The sequence below is a fragment of the Xyrauchen texanus genome, chromosome 27, assembly GCF_025860055.1.
Source record: "Xyrauchen texanus isolate HMW12.3.18 chromosome 27, RBS_HiC_50CHRs, whole genome shotgun sequence".
Lineage (NCBI taxonomy): Eukaryota > Metazoa > Chordata > Actinopteri > Cypriniformes > Catostomidae > Xyrauchen > Xyrauchen texanus.
The window spans coordinates 42,404,476-42,425,410 of NC_068302.1; the positions used below are offsets into that span (position 1 = coordinate 42,404,476).

The window sequence follows — 20,935 nt, forward strand, 5'->3', positions numbered from 1 at the left end:
CACACACACACACACACACACACACACACACACACACACACACACACACACACACACACAAATGCTAACGTACATGCACAAACACTTTTGAATGTTACATGCTTTCTTTTCTCAGAGAGAGACACACACACACATGCACACACAACACACACACACACGTGCCGACACACACACACACACACATGCACACACAAACACACACACACGTGCCGACACACACACACACACACACATGCACACACAAACACACACACATGCACACTAGTTGTAAATCATCCTGCACTGTAAACGTGAGCAGTTCTCCTTACATCCTTGAATGTGGTTTCTCCTTACATCCTTGAATGTGGTATGTTTGATTTATATGTGTCTTATAGAGCGCAACAGTTGCGTGCAGTTCATGTGTGACTGTGTGTCGTTTATGAAGCAAATGTTGGTTACACAAAAGACAAGGGACAGACGTTTCCATTTCAAGTTTTATAAAAAGTCAAGCAACATAAAAACAATAATTTAGTACTTGCTACTACCATGTATAAAATGTAAGGTTTATCAAATATGTTAAATAGTTAAATACTACCTATCTGATCTGTTAATATTAGATCTCGGTTAACAAAGTCAAACATTTTTGCAGTCAAAAAACTTCCAGTTAAAGTCCAGTTAAATACACAGTATGTAACAAACTTGCTTTTGTTTGAATCAGCGACACTGACCATGAAACAAACGTCTCTCTCTGAGCCAGCAGATGTGTAGTGTTAAAAACATGTTATTAATGTCTAACGTCATGACACGCATTACATAGAAGCATCATGTGACAAATCAGAGCACACACTGAAAAGTGCCATCGCTTATTCTCACTATTGTAAAGCAAAGTGTATATAAATCTGTTTTGAACATTTATTGAAAGTACTTTCAAAGGACTAAGTGCATTTCTAAATCTGAGTTTGCACTTTAGAGGTGCTGTAAGCGATGCAAACACATGTTCCTACTCGCTGAAAGATATTAATGATATAAGTGTCCCATAGTTTTGGAGTTTCAGCTCATTTTTGAGGCTTAATGCCACTTTTATGCCATGTTGTTCATAACAGTTGTCTGTTGAGGGCGCTGTTTTGCAGCTGTTGTTTTTAGGCGGGGCCGGGTTAAAGGCCGACCGAAGACGGCAATGTGACAGAGAGAGAAGGAGCAGCCGGATGACGGAGGAGCCTGGCCGCCTGGAAGCGGAGGAACGGCCGCCGACCGCGAGGGGAGGAGGGGCTCCCAACCAACCACCTGGAGCGGTTACCGCTGCCAGGGGCGGGGGAGACCACTACCGTCCACCAAAAACACGTCGGGGCATTCCGTCCACAAGGGGCCGGAGGTCTGCCTGTCGTCCATTAGAGGTTGGAGGAGTGGCCGAGGACCAAGCTACGGCGTATCGGAGAACCGGCGAGTAAGAGTAAGTGTCCCACTGCTGCTCCGTGTTGGCCTTTACCCTCTCTTTTTAAAATGTTGTGTTAATTCGGCACGATCGCCGTTACGCCATGTTTCCCTCCCCTTGTCCCTTCCATCCGGGATGACCTGCCGGCAGACGGGGCGGAAGGCACGCCCCTCCCCAGGGAAAGGGGTGGGGTGGGGGGGTGTATGTCATGCCGGGGGCTCCCAGACCTGAGAGAACGAGGGAGGAAAGTGGCAGGACGGAGGGCGGGACGGGTCGTGATTCCGCACACCCGGCCACTAATCAGGCTAATCAAGCCTCAGAGAGGGATAAAGGCCGACTGGAAGCTGCAGTGGGACAGAGAGAGAGATTTCCGGACGGCTGTCCGACACCTGTGTGTGTGTTTGTCTTTTTGGTTCAGTTTATAATTAAAATCGTATTTATATTGTCAAGCCGGTTCTCGCCTCCTCCATTCCTTTAACCCCTTCGCACAACCGTTTCTGCATGTTGTCGGCCTCAGTAAGGGGTTTTAGAGAAAAGTGTCGTGGCTAATCCAGCGGCTCAATCTCATGGAAGTAGAGCGGCTAAAATTGCTTACAGCACCTTTAACACTTAAAGTTGTCTTTTGTGTCACGTAGTACTTATTTAAGGCCACTTGTGTGACGTAAACGGAAGAAAACTGTCCTCTGATTCAAACGTCTCATGCGATCTATAACGATCAACTCTGAGATCTGTATTACTATTTCCAAATATCCCATGGTTCCTTCTACCAAACTATTGTAGTAGCTGATTCATTACACTAAAACTACTCTTGATCTAGAGCTGGTCAACATGTTGAGCCCCCAGTTAGCATGATGCTAACTAGATGTTAAAGTCAACATGAAATCAAGATCGACCCCATTTACTCAACGCCACTGTGCACATTATTCCAAATATATGCTTTACAAATATATAATAACTTACATATAATAATTTAGATGTTTTAGTAAACTCACATGCAAGTTCCTCATTGACCATCCCGTTACACTCGTACATATTTCACATTAAAGAAGTAAAATGGGTTGCACGTTCAAGCTGACTTTAAGGTAGGGTCATGAAAAGTCCATCGCCTTGTTTATATTCAGTACACAACGGTCACTGTAGTTTGTGTGTTAATGATGTTTGTTATTGTCTCAGTTAGATCTCATCTTGCCAGAGATCCACTTTATGTAGTTTGTGACACGTGTGTAAACGCCAGGCGTATCTTTCTTCCCGCAACCATCGCCCCAGCTGATCAAACCCATCAGTGTCATTCTGCCATTCTTCGGGCACACCAGAGGGCCACCGGAGTCTCCCTAAAGCAAGACAGAGAGAGATCAATCGAGAGGGTAAATCAAGTAAATATGACACTTATGAGGTCACTTCCTGAGTATAACAGGAAGTGCAGTGTGTAACTCTTGGAGTGCGTCCTAATATGCGTACTTACAGTATTCTACGCACTATAACTACATGCTTCGCTGGTGAAGGGAATGTGTTTGTGTTTGCATGTAATTGTTACATTTAATTGCTCATATGTTGCTCTTTCGAAACGAGTCTCATTTACTGTAAGTATCCTTTAGGGAACAAATGCACAAATGAGTCAATTGATAGCATGCAGTAAGAACAGAGAGCTATATAGTAAATGTGCTTACCTTGCACGCGTCGTCCAAACCGCGCGTGTCTCCTGCGCACAGCATGTTTTGTGTCACCAGACGCCCAGAGAGCTTCTCGGGAACGCACTGATCCTGCGGCCACAACCGTACAAGACCTCGCTTGATTCTCTCGGCGTAAAACTCAGAAACTAAATTAGAGTAAAACATAACAAGAGTAAAACAACCGGACCAGGCTAACTGTCCTCACATCAGTGTAATCTGAACAACCGTGACGATTAAATCATCTTACACTCTTCCTCTTTCCCATATCCAGAGATTTCACACTCTGTCCAGTCCGGTAAAACCAGGCTCGGTTCTGGTAAACACGCTGGCAGGACTTCAGGGGAGTTCACCGCACAGATACCAGAATCACTCTTTAACTTGAGCAGAGCTGAACGCGTGAAAAGGAAATGACACAATTTAAATGCAACTTTATATGCATAATCGCTAGTCAAATTTACATACAACATAATATAAGTCCTACTGGTTATTCATGTTAGATATATTCTGCGGGAAGTGTTGCAAACCTTGTCTGAGCGATTCCACATTTCATGAATACAAATTAAATGTAAATTATTATAATCAAATTGTGGATATTTGGGGTCTGGGTATCTCGGCGAGTATTGACGCTGACTATCACACCTGGAGTCGCGAGTCGTGAATCCAGGGTGTACTGAGTGACTCCGGCCAGGTCTCCATAGCAACCAAATTGGCCCAGTTGCTAGGGAGGGTAGAGTCACATGGGGTAACCTCCTCGTGGTGGTGATTAGTGGTTCTCTCAATGGGGCGTGTGGTGAGTTGTGTGTGGATCGTGGAGAGTAGCATGAGTCTCCACATGCCGTGAGTCTCCGCGGCGTCATGCACAACGAGTCACATGATCAGATGCGCAGATTCCGAGTAACCGCGCCACCACGAGGACCTACTAAGTAGTGGGAATTGGGCGTACCAAATTGGGAAATTTTGTGGAAATTTATTTTATACCTTCTTATAAGAGAAGGCAATAGAAAAAATCATTAAAAAAATCTAAAATAAATATTTAAACATATTAAAATAAAATATGATTATGATTGTAAATAAACGTTTTTTTGTTGTTGATAAAAATGTATAACGCCGCAGATATCATTTATAATTATTATTATAAAAAATAATCAAGAATATGAACCGGTAAACAGGTTATGAAACACTTTTGGAAATTTATGCGACTATAACTGGCCAAAAAAAAATCTGAAAAATACGGAAAGTATCGTTTCCTTATTATCTTGATAATCTGTTAATAACTTATTATGAATAACGTCTGTGGTGTTACTCATTTTCAATATAAAGTATACATTTTTATGTAAAATAGTAAAGGAAACGGTCATGTTTGCGCACTGATGTTCTTGCCATTAGAGTAATGATTTACAATTTTTATTGTGACAGCTGCAATCTCGATTGTTCACATTCTTAAGTCTCACCTATGTCATTATCATAAGTGTCATCGTCATATTGCTCATGGGTCCAGTACTTCTCTACATCAAAGATCTGCTCACTGCTTGAATTCTGAAGTCTGAAGGTCCGACCCAAAATCACCCGCAGACGATCCTCTCCAAACCTAAACACACATCACAGGAGCTTAAAAATGATTATCTCACCAAAATGTAATTGTATCTCTGTCAGGCAAATAATCTCACAAATATGCAAAGAAGCGCAACACAAGGAAGAAACGAGACGCAAATAAGTGCAATTACAGTAAGTGGATCGATAACTATTTCTAACCCACACCCAATGATAAACTCAGGTAACCCTGAGTGTGTACGCACCCCTCCTGGAAGCAGTGAGCGGCTGACAGAATCCAGCAGGAGTCGATGAGCACACCCCCACACAGGAAGCTATGCAGTTTTAAACGGGGCAGATATACATTGATGGCCGCCTGCCACGGCTGCTCTCTGATGTCACTGGCCTGACCACCGAGTATCCGAAACATGGGCAGAGCGTTTGAGAGGGATTCAACGCGCTGACCACAGGTGCCTGAGCAGAAAGTTTGAAGAAAAGAGCGAGAAACAGAGAGGAAAATAAAGATGAACAAGCCATACAGTAAACTACAAAGTACAAATAAAAACGTTTATAAATTTTATGTTTAACAATAAATGTATTTTACGGTAAGCTACAAAGTAAAAATAAATGTTATGTTAACAATAAATGCTATTTCATTAAGTACAAAGTAAAATAAAACTTTTTTTTTGTTTAACAATAAATGCTCATTTACGGTAAGATACAAAGTACAAATAAAAACTTTTATACATTTTATGTTTAACAATAAATGTACTTTTACGGTAAACTACAAAGTACAAATAAAAACGTTTATACATTTTATGTTTAACAATAAATGTACTTTTACGGTAAACTACAAGTAAAAATAAAAACATTTATACATTTTATGTTTAACAATAAATGTATTTTACGGTAAGCTACAAAGTACAAATAAAAACGTTTATACATTTTATGTTTAACAATAAATGTACTTTTACGGTAAACTACAAGTAAATAAAAAACATTTATACATTTTATGTTTAACAATAAATGTATTTTACGGTAAGCTACAAAGTACAAATAAAAACGTTTATACATTTTATGTTTAAAAATAAATGCTCATTTACGGTAAGCTACAAAGTACAAATAAAAACGTTTATACATTTTATGTTTAACAATAAATGTACTTTTACGGTAAGCTACAAAGTAAAAATAAAAACGTTTATACATTTTATGTTTAAAAATAAATGTACTTTTATGGTAAACTACAAGTTAAAATAAAAACGTTTATACATTTTATGTTTAACAATAAATGTATTTTACGGTAAGCTACAAAGTAAAAATAAAAATGTTTATACATTTTATGTTTAACAATAAATGTACTTTTACGGTAAACTACAAAGTACAAATAAAAACGTTTATACATTTTATGTTTAACAATAAATGTACTTTTACGGTAAACTACAAAGTACAAATAAAAACGTTTATACATTTTATGTTTAACAATAAATGTACTTTTACGGTAAACTACAAAGTACAAATAAAAACGTTTATACATTTTATGTTTAACAATAAATGTACTTTTACGGTAAACTACAAAGTACAAATAAAAACGTTTATACATTTTATATTTACCAATAAATGTACTTTTACGTGTTGAACTGTAAAATATACAGGCCCAATGACTTTAACATTGTCACAGTATTTTTTACTGTGAATTTCTGGCAACCAGAGCTGCCAGTTTTATTTGTTTTTTATAGCATAAATGTAACATAATATATTTTAATAGTGTACTTTGAGGTCCTTTTTGGACTTTGACAGCCCCTGGTATTTGTATGCTATACATGAACATTGTGCTAAACTTCATGCAGGTCACACCGGTTTGGTTGGATGAGTAAATGATTACAGGAATTTACATTTTTGGGTAAACTATCCCTTTAATGATCTCTCTTTCTCTCACCTTGGTTGTTGCTGGTTGTAGGGGCTCGTGGTCCAAGCGTTGTTCTTGATGGAGTTTTCTTGGCTGTGAAGGAAATACAAACATGGATTAAAAAATGCAAACAGATGCAAATATGCACAAACCCTATGCTTTCCAGATAAAACTGCATATTGTCTTAACATGTGATTCAGATAAACAGTGTACATTTCTACCAAAACATGACATGTCTGACAACAGTTACTAGACTGAAAAACAAACCAATGAGCCCATGTGGTGTCACACAGCACAATACACATGAGATTACATATTAGACCTTCATCCTCAGTGAATTACAGTAAAATATTACAGAACTGATCACACTCATTCGCTCTAAGACACAACATGCGACCGCATCTGTTAGTCACACTAATCGGCAACATGCTTGTAATTCAATGACTAATGCATCGGTGGGCTGTATTGATCAGTTGTCATGGAAACAGAGTGTACTTACAGCATTTGGGCACCTCACAGATTTCCCAGGTCAGCTTTGAACCTTTATAAGCGTGACACCAGGGGCCGAGGTCACCGTCTGGATTCCTGTGTTAGAACGAATGCACAGTGAATATTACAGCAATAAGCCGCTTAAAGCCGTGTTTTACTGTGATTGTACCATGATTAAGGCTTAAGGAGTGCCTATATCCCCTTTAACCATTCTGAGATCACTAGGTCATATCCTATGGATCCTATGCTTCAGTGATGGTAGCAGATGGTACTTTGATATATTACACTATTCATATAACATGCTATTTACATGCTACTAGGTAATTCTATCATTTTTATGCACTTTTTTATTAGTGAAAGTACAGTTTTGAGTATCTTTTGCTTTTATATAAGTTCAGCAACATCAATATGATAAAGTTCAATAAATATTTATATTTATTTCTCATAATAACCACAAAAACAATTCATTAAGTTACCATAGTTACGTATAAGTATTGTTCATTTGAGTGTGTGTTTAAGTGTGTTTCTTCAATGTCCCGTGGCTTGATTTGTATTAAAATGGACAGATCACAAAATATTTGTATAATTTATGTTTAACAATAAATGTAATTTTACGGTTCATTACAAAGTAAATTTTTTTTTTTTTTTTTAAAGTTTATGTTTAACAATACATTTGCTTTTGTGGTAAACTACAAAGTCAAAATATATTTTTTTATTACATTTTATGTTTAATAATAAATGCACTTTTATGGTAAACTACAAAGTAAAAATATATATATTTTTAATTATATGTATAATTTTATGTTTAATAATAAATGCACTTTTATGGTAAACTACAAAGTAAAAATATATATATTTTTAATTATAAGTATAATTTTATGTTTAACAATGAATGTACTTTTATGGTAAACTACAAAGTATTTTTTAATAAAATTTTATGCTTAAAACATATTTTTTTTTTTCCCCCTTTTTCCTCCCAATTTGGCTTGCTCAATTCCCAATGTGCTATTTTTTAAGTCCTCGTGGTCACGTAGTGATTCCCCTTAATCCGGGTGTCTGAGACCGTCAATCACGTGGCTTGTTGAGTGCGTTGCCACGGAGACACAGCGCGTGCAGCATTCACGAGCAACTCACCACCCGCCCCACCGAGAATGAACCACATTATAGCGACCACGAGGAGGTTACCCCACGTGACTCTATCCTCCCTAGCAACCGGGCCAATTTGGTTGCTAAGGAGACGGCTGTCACTCAGCGACTCCAGGGGTGATAGCCAGTCTTTACCACTGAGCTACCCAGACTACTCATGATATATTGACATATATACTATAATGATGCTTTTAATGAAAAATGCATTTAATTAATATGAGTGCTCCATAAAATTACTGTCAAAATTAGAATTGTTTTATATAATCACCCAAAACATCCTTCTTAGCATATTATAGGTGTAATTTGATTTTCACGCCATCAACCGCAGCATCCACGCTCAACTCACCACGTGCCCCTATGAGGGCGAATCACATTATAGCGACTGCGAGGAGGTTACCCCATGTGACTCTACCCTCCCTAGCAACCGGGCCAATTTGGTTACCCCATGTGACTCTACCCTCCCTAGCAACCGGGCCAATTTGGTTACCCCATGTGACTCTACCCTCCCTAGCAACCGGGCCAATTTGGTTACCCCATGTGACTCTACCCTCCCTAGCAACCGGGCCAATTTGGTTACCCCATGTGACTCTACCCTCCCTAGCAACCGGGCCAATTTGGTTACCCCATGCGACTCTACCCTCCCTAGCAACAGGGCCAATTTGGTTGCTAAGGAGACCTGACTGGAGTCACTCAGCACGCCCTGGGATTCAAACTAGCGAACTCCAGGGGTGATAGCCAGCGTCTTTACCACTTTTAACAATGAATGTACATTTACAGAAAAATACACAATTTATTGTGTGAAAATAATTTCTATATTTGTTTTCAAAAATGACGACTGTCCCACAGTTGTAGCATCATTTCCTTCACACCAAATTATTTTGCCCCAGTAAAGTTTTTCCAAAAGTTAGTGCAGTTATAAACCAAGAGGAACAGAAGTGTCAGTGAAGAGCTTGAGATGAAATATGCCGTTTTTCCGTACGCCAAATTATGCCAAAAAGAGTGTAAATCGGATTTAACTGTGTGTAGAATTGAATCCATGAAATTAGCCTCAAGACAAGAGAGTCAGTCATTATATTTGAGAAACAGTAAAATATGTTGTTTCCATCAGCATCATTTCCAGAATACAGAATGTGAGATGTGCTGGAAATGACGCTGTGCTGGGAATTTTCATGACTTTAATGGCATGAATCTCCTGTGGTGCATGAACACACCCTGTTGGACGTTGTTAGTAAACAAATGAAATCAAGTAGTGAGAGTGTGAGACAATTTAAGTAGGTGTGTTTGTGTGTACCTGCAGAAGTTGTGGCTGCCGATGCCCAGCTCTCTGGCATCTGATCTCCATGCCGTGTAAATCTTATGAGACACGGCGGGTGAATCCCACGGTAAACATTTCAAACCGCTGCGTGTGACCGCCTTTGTACCTCTGTAAGTCTGGCCTGACCCTTGCGCGCACTCCTTAATGGGATCTGACACAACACAACACACACCGTTACTACATGCACAGTGGATGTGGACGTGTGTGTGTCTGTTTGTGTGTTTGTACCTGTTACACAAGTCGGCAATGAGCAGAATTCCCACGTCATCTGAGCACTTTTATAAACATAACACCAGGGTTTAGTGTCTCCATCCGGATTCCTGAAAAATAAAATATCATCCGAACAATATTATGATTTATAGATATTCACCAACAACAAGCAACAGCTTCAGATGCGACTCGTGATCAAATGTTTATTATTGTATTATGCGTATGTGCGTACCTGCAGTAGTTGTGGTTGCCCAGTCCCAGCGAGCTGGATTCTGATCTCCTGGCCGTGAATTTCTTTCCTCGGAGTGAACTGGAATTCCAGTTAACGCACTCCAGTCCTGACGCACTCATACTCCAGGTGCCACGGTAACCTGTGCCCTGACCCGTCACACATCTCTCACCCATACCTTACAGACATGAGGAGGAAATGAAGACAGCATTAAACCATACACAGAGTGCGCCAGTTTGGGAACGCCAGTTTGAAACTGTAGTTTTCCAGGTTACAAGATACTCATACAGTCCCATTTGAAAAAGCAGATAACTAAACTTCAAGTTACTATCAAAATATAGCTTTTTATATTGCAGATATTTAAAAGGGAATATTTACTATAAATATAATGTATAATTAAATTAACCCCTTAAACTCTGGGGCATTTTTGGGCGGCCGCCTGCAATTCTTCACTTCAGTTTAAAAGCTCACCATTCACACACACTGTGGACTAATTGCAAAAAATTTGTCTAATTTTTCAGAAATCATCCCAAATAAAAAAAGAAGACTGCAATTATTCATAAATTATATTGCATGTGTTTATAATCTTATGATAAACAGAAAGTTTTTCTTATTTTTTTTATTTTTATTTTTTTGGTCCTAACTTTGTAAACCTGTAATTCTGGTTCTGTTCACTCGACCTCACTTTGAAAAGTCTTATTTTATTCCACTAGATGGCAGCAATCACTAGTTAAAATATGTTTTCTCTATGCACAGATGTGAACTGTAGGGGGCGCTCTAACACATTTTACCCCTCACAGATGTGAACTGTAGGGGGCGCTCTAACGCATTTATCCCTCACAGATGTGAACTGTAGGGGGCGCTCTAACGCATTTATCCCTCACAGATGTGAACTGTAGGGGGCTAACGCTTACCCTCACGATGAACTGTAGCTTACATTTAGCCCTCACAGATGTGAACTGTAGGGGGCGCTCTAACGCATTTATCCCTCACAGATGTGAACTGTAGGGGGCGCTCTAACGCATTTATCCCTCACAGATGTGAACTGTAGGGGGCGCTCTAACGCATTTATCCCTCACAGATGTGAACTGTAGGGGGCGCTCTAACGCTTTTTAGCCCTCACAGACGTGCTCGTCCATAGACATTCAGTCTAATGTTCAGTTCAAGCAACACCCTCATTATTTCATTGAATATCTCGACCTCTGAGTGGACTACAAGCTCAATCTATGTGTCATTAGAAAGCTGAGCTCCTCCCCTTTCCGAAAATATATTGCATTTTATCATAAATTATTTTTATTGCATGCTTTTCCCTCTGGATGGCATATTTTGTTCTGGACTTCTAAGATATAATATTGAATTAAAATAATTAATAATTAAATCGATGTTTATATTTCTTATCATTATTATTTATATGTTTAACATAAAGTAGTTATATTTATATTTCTTTATTATATTTATATTACTACAAAACAAGAAAAAACACTTACTGATTTCACACTGGGTGCCTTTATATCCCGGCGGACACTGACAGATAAAGTCACTGGAGTAAACGGCCTCTTTACAAACCCCTCCGTTATAACACTTAGACACAAAACATTCTGAAAAACACCAAGAGTAAAATAAATCACATTAACACACTATAGTACATTCATATCCTGCTTTGTGTGACATTTAAATAGTAAAACACTATTTTAAGCGTGCTACGTCTATTTCCAAAAAATTCATAATGAACTGTGTTTGTTACAGCTCTGTATAATAATTACATCATTTTATATGTAGGAATAGAACACGCTTTATGACATAACAATCATAAAATTGTGGTCAGGTCAAAACACTAATAATACTGAGCAATTATTCAAAATGACACATTTGTTTTTAATCTGTGATCTCAGACCACAGAATGACAATATAGTTTGATTTACAAAGTGTGTGTGTGTGTGTGTGTGTGTGTGTGTGTGTGTGAGCGTGTATTTATCACTTTGTGGGGACCAAATGTCCCCATAAGGATAGTAAAACCCGAAATGTTTGACCTTGTGGGGACATTTTGTCGGTCCCCATGAGGAAAACAGCTTATAAATCATACTAAATTATGTTTTTTGAAAATGTAAAAATGCAGAAAGTTTTCTGTGAGGGTTAGGTTTAGGGGTAGGGTTAGGTTTAGGGGATAGAATATAAAGTTTGTACAGTATAAAAACCATTATGTCTATGGAAAGTCCCCATAAAACATGGAAACACAACTGTGTGTGTGTGTGTGTGTGTGTGTGTGTGTGTGTGTGTGTAACTCTCTAGAATGAAATTACATTTACATCATTTTTGCTCAGTGACTTTTAATCAGCTATTGTTGCAGTGATTTTTAGTGGTCGGTTCCCCTCAATTTCACACAGGTGTAATTCGGTGCATTAAAGGGACAGTTCACCCAAAAATGTAAATTCTCTCATCATTTACTCACCCTCATTCCAGCCCAGATTCTTTCTTCTGCAGAACACAAATTAAGATTTTTAGAAGACTATCTCAGCTCTGTAGGTCCTCACAATGCAAGTGAATGGTGACCAGAACTTTGAAGCTCCAAAAAGCACATAAAAGCAGAATAAAAGTGATCCATACAACTCCAGTGGTTTAATCCATGTCTTCAGAAGTGATATGATAGATATACGTGAGAAACAATTTCATATTAAAGCCCTTTTTTTACTATAAATCTCCACTTTTACTTTCACATTCAGTTTTTTTGATTCACATTATTCGTGCATATCGCCACCTACTGGGCAGGGAGGATATTTATAGTAAAAACTGACTTAAAAATGTATATGTATCTCACCCACACCTATCGTATCACTTCTGAAGACATGGATTTAACCACTGGAGTCGTATGGATTACTTTTATGCTGCCTTTATGTGCTTTTTGGAGCTTCAAAGTTCTAGCCACCATTTACTTGCATTGTATGGACCAACAGAGCTGAATTATTCTTCTATAAATTGTGTTTGTGTTCTGCAGAAGAAAGAAAGTCATACACATCTGGGATGGCATGAGGGTGAGTAAATGAATACACATTTTGGGTGAGCTGTCCCTTTAATATCAAGACACTAGACAAGGTGTCACAATACTCCATGTCTTCATTTTCATGTTATTGTGCTTGTGCTATCTGTCGAATAAATGACATTTGTATTGCTATTTTGTAATGCGATGCTATTCAGATATTTTAAGTGTACGTGTGTCACTCACTTGTAACTGGTATTTGATGACAGCGCACTCTTCCTTGTAAGACACAGCGGCAGAATTCGACTTTCAGACCCCTCCATCGCAACCACGTCACCCCAATGTCCCTGATCGCGGCCGAATCAGTGTCCACACAAACCTCTGACACACACAAATGAGATGGAAATGGACACACAATGATTGTGGTCAGACATGAATAGATGCAAATGAGTGAAACATTCTCCTCCACATCAAAAAACACAGACTGGAGCAGCTGCAGCTGCAAGAAAGAGACGGCAGAGAACCAGACAGAAGACAAACGGTGATTCAGTCTGGAATGAGACGGAATGAAAGACAGCGTTCCGGGCGGAAACACTAATGAGCGCTACTACATGGACTACACTCAATGCATTGAGGATGCATGTGGAATATTAAACTACACTCATAGTCATATTATTCATATTGTAGTAAGTAAAAGTAGATCTATATATCGGTTTTACAGATTAATCGGTTATCTGCAAAAATCTATTGCAATAGTTGCAGATGTTTTCCTCATCACTAAACCACAATTGGTGAATACATTTATGCTATAAAAAGCCTAATTTGTAAAAATATGTTTATACAGAGCATTGTTACGGAGCCACGCTATTTCAAAATGACATCCTACTGTAGTACTCTTACTATCTCTACCATAGACTGATGTGTTAAGAGTAGAATGGATTAGATAAGTTGCAAAGGTCAAGAGGTCAAGAAAAGACTAAGGTCAGAGTGTAACTCACCACTATAATAACGGGAACCTCGTTTCTGTCTTTGATGCAACTCCTGTGAGAAAGATGCACAATGTGGTTATAAACAGTACATATGATCATCTATAGGGGGATTACAGACACACACACTCACACACACAAACACTCACACACATTCACACAAACACTCACACATACACACACACACGCTCTCTCACACACACACACTTACTGTATTATCTGCAGAACAGTACAGAGCAGGTAGAAGCAGCAACACTTTTAGTAATGAACTCATGTTGTCATTCAGATGCTTCTGTGAAATCCTGCAAGACAAAATAAAGTCTTTCTTTACAGTAAACATGAAATGTTCCCCCTCGACTGTAGCATGAATATCATTCAAGTCTCAATATCACACGCACTTTTGCATGTAATAGACAGTAATGAGATGAAGACGAGTCATCTGCTTTATTTTTAGACGTGTGTCTATTTTTATTTCTCTTGAGATGGGAAAAAGCAACCTTTGATTTATGGTTGAGGGGTTTTTGTTAAACTTTGTCAATCAGCACTACACAAAGACTTCGTTCATAATTGCTCATGATGACTCATATTGTAAATGATTCCTCACAGCCCTGAAGAAATGTAGAATTAGAGATAAAGTAGCGGGTTAGTGTGTAAAAAGAGACAGTCTGTGTATTGTTCTCTTCTTGTGTTATGAGATTTCCCCCTTGAAATGTCTTAATATTATCTGAGCGCTTATAAAACGTTCTTTATGCAACCAAATTTATTACTGTCAAATATTTATAGTTAATATAATCATTTTCAGTTGGTTATTCTCACAAATTTTGTGATGCACACAAGTACTTCCTTTTATCCCCAAGTCACGCATGCAAACATGGTCAGCTCTGTTTGTGAGACACTCCAGTTAATCGGGCAACAGGAAGTGACCCACAAACTTCCTGTCCAGCCACTTTATCAACACATCAACAACATTATCAGTTAAACTACGGTGAGTCTACAGCGCGCAACACACATCACGAACGGTGTAGTCCGATTCCCAAGTGAATGACTCTTATGAGTCGGTTCTTTTGAATCTACAGCGCAAAACAATGTAGTCCGATTACTGAAGGAATCACTCTATTATCCGTGTGTGTGTGTGTCTGTGTGTGTGTCTGTGTGTGTGTGTGCATGTGTGTGTGTGTGTGTGTCTGTGTGTGTGCGTGAGTGTGTGAGTGTGTCTGTGTGTGTGCATGTGTGCGTATGTGTGTGTGTGCATGTGTGTGTGTGTGTGTGCGTGCATGTGCGTGAGTCTGTATGTGTGCATCTGTGTGTGTGCATGTGTGTGTGCATGTGTGTGTGTGCGTGCCTGCATGTGTGTGTGTGTGTGCGTGCGTGTGTGCGTGTGTGTGTGTGGATGTCATTTGTGTGCATGCATGAGTGTGTGTGTGTTTGTGTGTGTGTGGATGTCATTTGTGTGCATGCATGCATGAGTGTGTGTGTCTGTGTGCGTGTGTGTGTGTGTGTGTGTGTGTGTGGACATCATTTGTGTTCATGCATGAGTGTGTGTGTGTGTTTGTGTGTTTGTGTGTGTTTGTGTGTGTCTGTGTGTGTGTGTGTGTGTGTGTGGTTGTCAGAAGCAGAGCGTCTTTTCTCCATCCTGTGGTCATTTTAAACTCTCTTTTCTAAAGGGACTCTCTGAATGTCAGACTAAAGAGAACAATTATAATACCATTAAATCCTGCTGTTTTCAGACTTAAGCATTAAATGCCCACACATCCATATAACTTCAGTGAGATTTAATTGGAAACAGATTTTCATTGTGTTTTTGCTGATTTCATGTAAGAAAAATGTTTCTGTGTCTCTATTTTTCCCTGCAGGACTGCAGCTGAATAAAACAGCCAAAAATGAACTTCTTGTGCAGCTGCATAACAGCAAGTGCAATGATGAAGATACAATCGTGTCTTACAAGCCGAGACTTGGGAAGTTGACATATCCTGCAGTATGACGTGCCGTAAAACTATATTTAACAATGTTTGTCTAATTCTTGTACAATTATAATACATGCCGCTTTTATGAGCTCTTTATTGAGAGACGTCGTGGAATATATTGAGATGGGATTGTTTATGTAACCCTCATTCCAGATGGCAAATAATACCCCGGCTCAACGACACACACACACACACACACATTCACATGCAAACACAAACACACACATATAAAGCACCAGCGCTGAATGTTGTGGTTAGTTAACGCTGTTTGCATGTTCGTTGAGGTCGTCAGATAAACAGGCTCTGTATTCTGCAGGAAATGCCATGCTGGCATGAAAGAGGAAACACACACACACACACAAGATGCAAATGCCCCTCCAAAACACACATAAAGAGAAACACAAACTGACTCAGAAAGCAAGAGAATACAAACACAAAGTATATCTATCTGACCTTTCCTTTGAGCAAAGCATCTGTAGAAACATCCTTGTCTTTTCTCTATTTATCCTCTCTGAACTTCCTTTCCGTCGGTTCTTCTGGCTTCTTTCATCATTTGCCCTCATTTAAAACACCTCATACTGAGTCAGAATAAACTCCCTCTTAGTCACATGCGAATAAAACCAGAGCACTGCATAAAATCCCATTCTTAATCAGCTTTGTCTCGCTTTCCCATTAAAAATAAAGACAGAAATATACATGAGAAGCAAAACTGCACGACCTCTTTTCAGAGTAAGTTATTTCGTTTTGTGTTTTGTCTTGTTTCACTGGCATATTTGTGTCTCTTGTTTTAAACATACTGCAAAAACGAACTAATTATGTTGGCTTGACGAACAGTCCTGGTTTTAGGGTTTTTCCAAAGTCCCTTAACCAAGACCTAAATTATCAATTGGATTTCCTCCAACAGCTTTCAAGCTACATCCACCAAACTTGGTACAGACCTTCAGACTGGTCTGATTTGGGTTGCTGTGACTTTTCGAACTGATCAGAATGACGGTTTTCGTACAGCGGACAATCGTAAATCTAAGAAAATCCCACTGACTTACAATGAGCGGATCGTTCAAATGGGCCAAATCTATTCAAACTGTTCAAACTGAAAGAAACTTAAGCAAACAATGAGTCTTAACACAACCTGACACCTTTAATAGGAACACCTGTACACCTACTTATTCAGGCGATTATGCATCTACATATCGTGGCGCCATTCTGTGGTCCATTCTGTGGTCCATTCTGCATAACGCGGCGGCTCCTTTGAGCTTATCGCGGCCCATTTGGCACGTTTCGCGGACGACCCACAGGCCCACTCGTTTCTCCCAATGGCCAGTCCAGCCCTGATCGGCCCCAAAGAGCGTCTGCCCACTTGGAAAATGCCCGGTATGCCAGATTACCCGTCCAACCCTGATATAGTCCCGCCCCCCAACTTGTGTTGGGCTGTACGGGTCGCTCAAATCAAACAGAGCTTTTTTTGGTTTTCTTGAGGGAATGAACTTTTAGTTAGTGCTCAGCATGTAAAGCTAGGAGAGGATGAACTATTATTTTAACATCCAAAGAGTTACACAAAGCCGTTGGTCTCCCAGCCTAACTAGCTGAAAAGTGCCCAAAAACCCTCTAAAACCAGCCAACAGACCAGTCTGACATAACCTGCAAACCTCATCAGAATGCTGACATCCCAGCCTGGTAAAAAAAAGGCACAATAAACACCCTTTGTACATTTAACATGCATAAGCTGTACATACAAGTTGTACTGTGTGTAAGTGTGTATGCATGTGCATGTAAGCATGAAACCCGATCTTTACTTCCGCCACAAAGACAGAACAGAGCTGCATTGTCCTAAAGAGAAAAAGACAAGCGGGACAGAAGAATAGAGGTATAGATTACTGCAAACGTGATGAGTTAGTTAAATAGCTCGTAAAGGAGTGCAGCTGAGTCATCTCACGTCGAGAGAGAAGAGAGGCCACGGGGAGGTAGACACTGTGTTCAGATTGTGATAAAGTGCATCTGCACCGGGTCGATAAAGAGTTAAACCGGCAAGGAGAAACTGGCTTTAATAATCAAACAAAAACAACGCTTACAGTTATATGTCAACGTCAGCAAAATCAGACCTGGTGAGCAGCACTCTTGGAATGTGACTTAAACACACACGCACAGGAGTATGTTTGTGAAGAACAGACAAAGCCAAAGCCAAATGTCCTGACCACGAACAGTCACTGAAGAAGAAAGAGGTCATTTGGCTGTAAACACAACCACTTTACAGAGAGACCGCTTTACACTTTACTTGTGGATCATTTGTGTTTCTCTATGATTATACTTATATGCATTTTTAGTTTTGTGACATTCCCTAGACTAGTCCTAAAACTGTGTCTGACCCCCCAGAATCTCTCATTTGCTCTCTATGAATGACGTTTCTAGACACATCGTGCTGTACAGTTCGTAGTGCATGCATGCTGTTATTCTGCAGATGTGAGCTGCTTAACACAGAGAGGAATGTTATTAAGAGGAATAAGGACTTCCTGGGCGTCTCTCCATCACAACAGCTTTAAGAATGTACAGCATGTGTTTATAATCTGATTCTTACTGCAAGTGGTGGAACTGCAGAATAACATGATAGAGTTTCACCAAGATTGAACTCTGTTATACTATATAAACATATAAAGATGACAATAACTAAACTGACTATTTCTAACCACAATCTCAATGTTTTTATATACCATTATATATTTTTATTAGGATGAATTTTACAATATAATATAGCCATATATAATACATATATGTATATACTGTATAGGTATAAATAATATAATATTTTATAAAAAAAATATAAAAAATACAAATATATATATATATATATACTGTATAGGTATAAATAATATTATATTTTATAAAAAAAAAAAAAATATATATATATATATATATATATATATATATATATATATATATATATATATATATATATATAAATATATATATATGCTGTATAGGTATAAATAATATAATATTTTATAAATAAATAAATAAATATATATATATATATATATATATATATATATATATATATATATATATATATATACTTTATAGGTATAAATAATATTATATTTTATTAAAAAAATATATATATAATATATATATATATATATATATATATATATATATATATAAATATATATATATATATATATATATATATACTGTATAGGTATAAATAATATAATATTTTATAAAAAATAAATAAATAAATACAAATATATATATATTGTATAGGTATAAATAATATAATATTTTTATAAAAATAAATACAAAATAAATACAAATATATATATATATACTTTATAGGTATAAATAATATAAAATTTTATTGCTATAACTAACTACATACTATAACAGTTATATATTACACATGTAATCCATCTATAGTAGTGTTAGTAGGGGTTTTATATTAATATGCATTTTAATATAATACTATAGTGTACTGCTATAATGTATATATACACACACACACTAAATATATATATATTTGCCAATCAAATTGAATTGTGCATTTTTATAAATTAATTTTACAATATTACATTATTTTAGTTTATTTTTTTAATGGCTACTTAAATAGTTTTTATGACATTTTCTTATGAAATTGAAATGTATAAATATTAAAATGATTTTTGAGTGTATACTTTATATACATTATTTGAAACCTCTACAATCTCAATGTTTTTATTTACCATTATATTTTTTATTATTATGAACACTACAATATAACATAGCTTTATATAGTATGTGTATATATATATATATATATATATATATATATATATATACAGTATAGGTATAAATAACATTATATTATATTGCTATTATACTATATACACACACACATTTAGTCACTTTTTAAGGTTTCTGTATTTCAATTTTATAACAGAATTCCATTAAACTGAATTGTGCAATTTTATAAATTAAATAAAACGTACAATATTTAGCTATTTTAGTTTATTTTCTTAATGGCTACTTAAATAAATGTAATGACATTTTCTTATTAAATTGAAATATTTAAATATTAAAATATATTTTTAGTGTATATTGTCTATACAGTACATCTGCCTACTGTGTCCAATTATAACTGTATGTTACCCATATCACCTTATATAGCATCTTCAGTAGGGCTTTAGTGCAGTCTATAGGTTAAATATATATATATATGCATATATAAACTGAGCGAGCTGCAGCATTGTTGGGCATCTTTTGTTATTTCCAAATCAGCAGCATTATATAGAAGTTGACTTAAAACGGCTCACTAGGTTTTGGAGCACAGCCCTTGGTCTAGACTCAAACACATGCAATATCAACACGCTTCAAGGTCCCAAACATCTGTTGTCACAAATAAACCCGCTGCGTGCATGTCTTACCTCTCCTCTCGGGGTCCTGTGCAATGTGCGTAAAAAGCGTCTTAATCCAGAGACTCGCGCTCTTTCTCTCTCCTCCGTGCTTCTGTGTGTTCAATCATGAATCCGGCGATATTTATGAACGAATCCCGGTCCGCAGTGGGACGGGACGGGACGCACTCATGATGGGAATGTGGGGCGGGGAGAGGAACTGTCCTTCACACACACGCGCGCGCGCGCGCACACACGCACTGGCTGGATAAGCACCAGGAATGTCCAATAATGATGTATGTGTGTGTGTGTGTGTGTGTGTGTGTGTGTGTGTGTGTGTGGGTGGTGAGTGAGTAATGATGCAGCATCAGTGGTGTTATCGAGGGGCCACAATAAGTAGTTGGATAATATCAAACCAAGCAGCATTTATTTTGAGGAAAAGATACACTTTTCATGCAAAACATACTGTAATTAAATTACTTTTTCATTGGGAAAAGTAAAGTAAGGGATTACTCTTAATTTTTCAGTTACTTATGATGTCATTGCGTTAAATACAGAACCGAATACTATATAGAATCGAAATCTAACGTCTAATTTTAAAATATGTGTTTTTCTAATTTAACGCCGCCCCTTTAAATTCTTTGGCCAGGTCATGAATAATTTATGTGATTTGATATGATTCATTTGAATAAATTAAAGGAACAGTTTCATGTTTATCCTTGTATTTTTCATCTGGTCGAGGTT

The 20,935-nt window shown here is 37.6% G+C and overlaps 1 protein-coding gene across 2 annotated transcripts; it reads right to left on the reverse strand.

Annotated features, from left to right (window-relative positions):
* Positions 1-461: 461 nt before the first annotated feature.
* Positions 462-20,359, reverse strand: LOC127621414 (tissue-type plasminogen activator-like). Of its 2 annotated transcripts, none has more exons than XM_052094987.1 (15): positions 20,225-20,359; positions 14,078-14,168; positions 13,879-13,921; positions 13,127-13,261; positions 11,394-11,504; positions 9,910-10,084; positions 9,696-9,787; positions 9,444-9,618; positions 7,017-7,102; positions 6,548-6,610; positions 4,878-5,085; positions 4,533-4,669; positions 3,329-3,469; positions 3,079-3,227; positions 462-2,742 (listed from the first exon to the last, which is right to left on the reverse strand). In XM_052094987.1, exons 2-15 carry the CDS (start codon positions 14,138-14,140, stop codon positions 2,581-2,583), a joined length of 1,740 nt encoding a protein of 579 aa, XP_051950947.1. In that variant the 5' UTR covers positions 14,141-14,168; positions 20,225-20,359; the 3' UTR covers positions 462-2,580. The 2 variants fall into 2 exon arrangements, with proteins under 2 accessions (XP_051950947.1, XP_051950946.1); XM_052094986.1 differs by lacking the exon at positions 20,225-20,359 and adding an exon at positions 16,284-16,614.
* Positions 20,360-20,935: the final 576 nt, after the last annotated feature.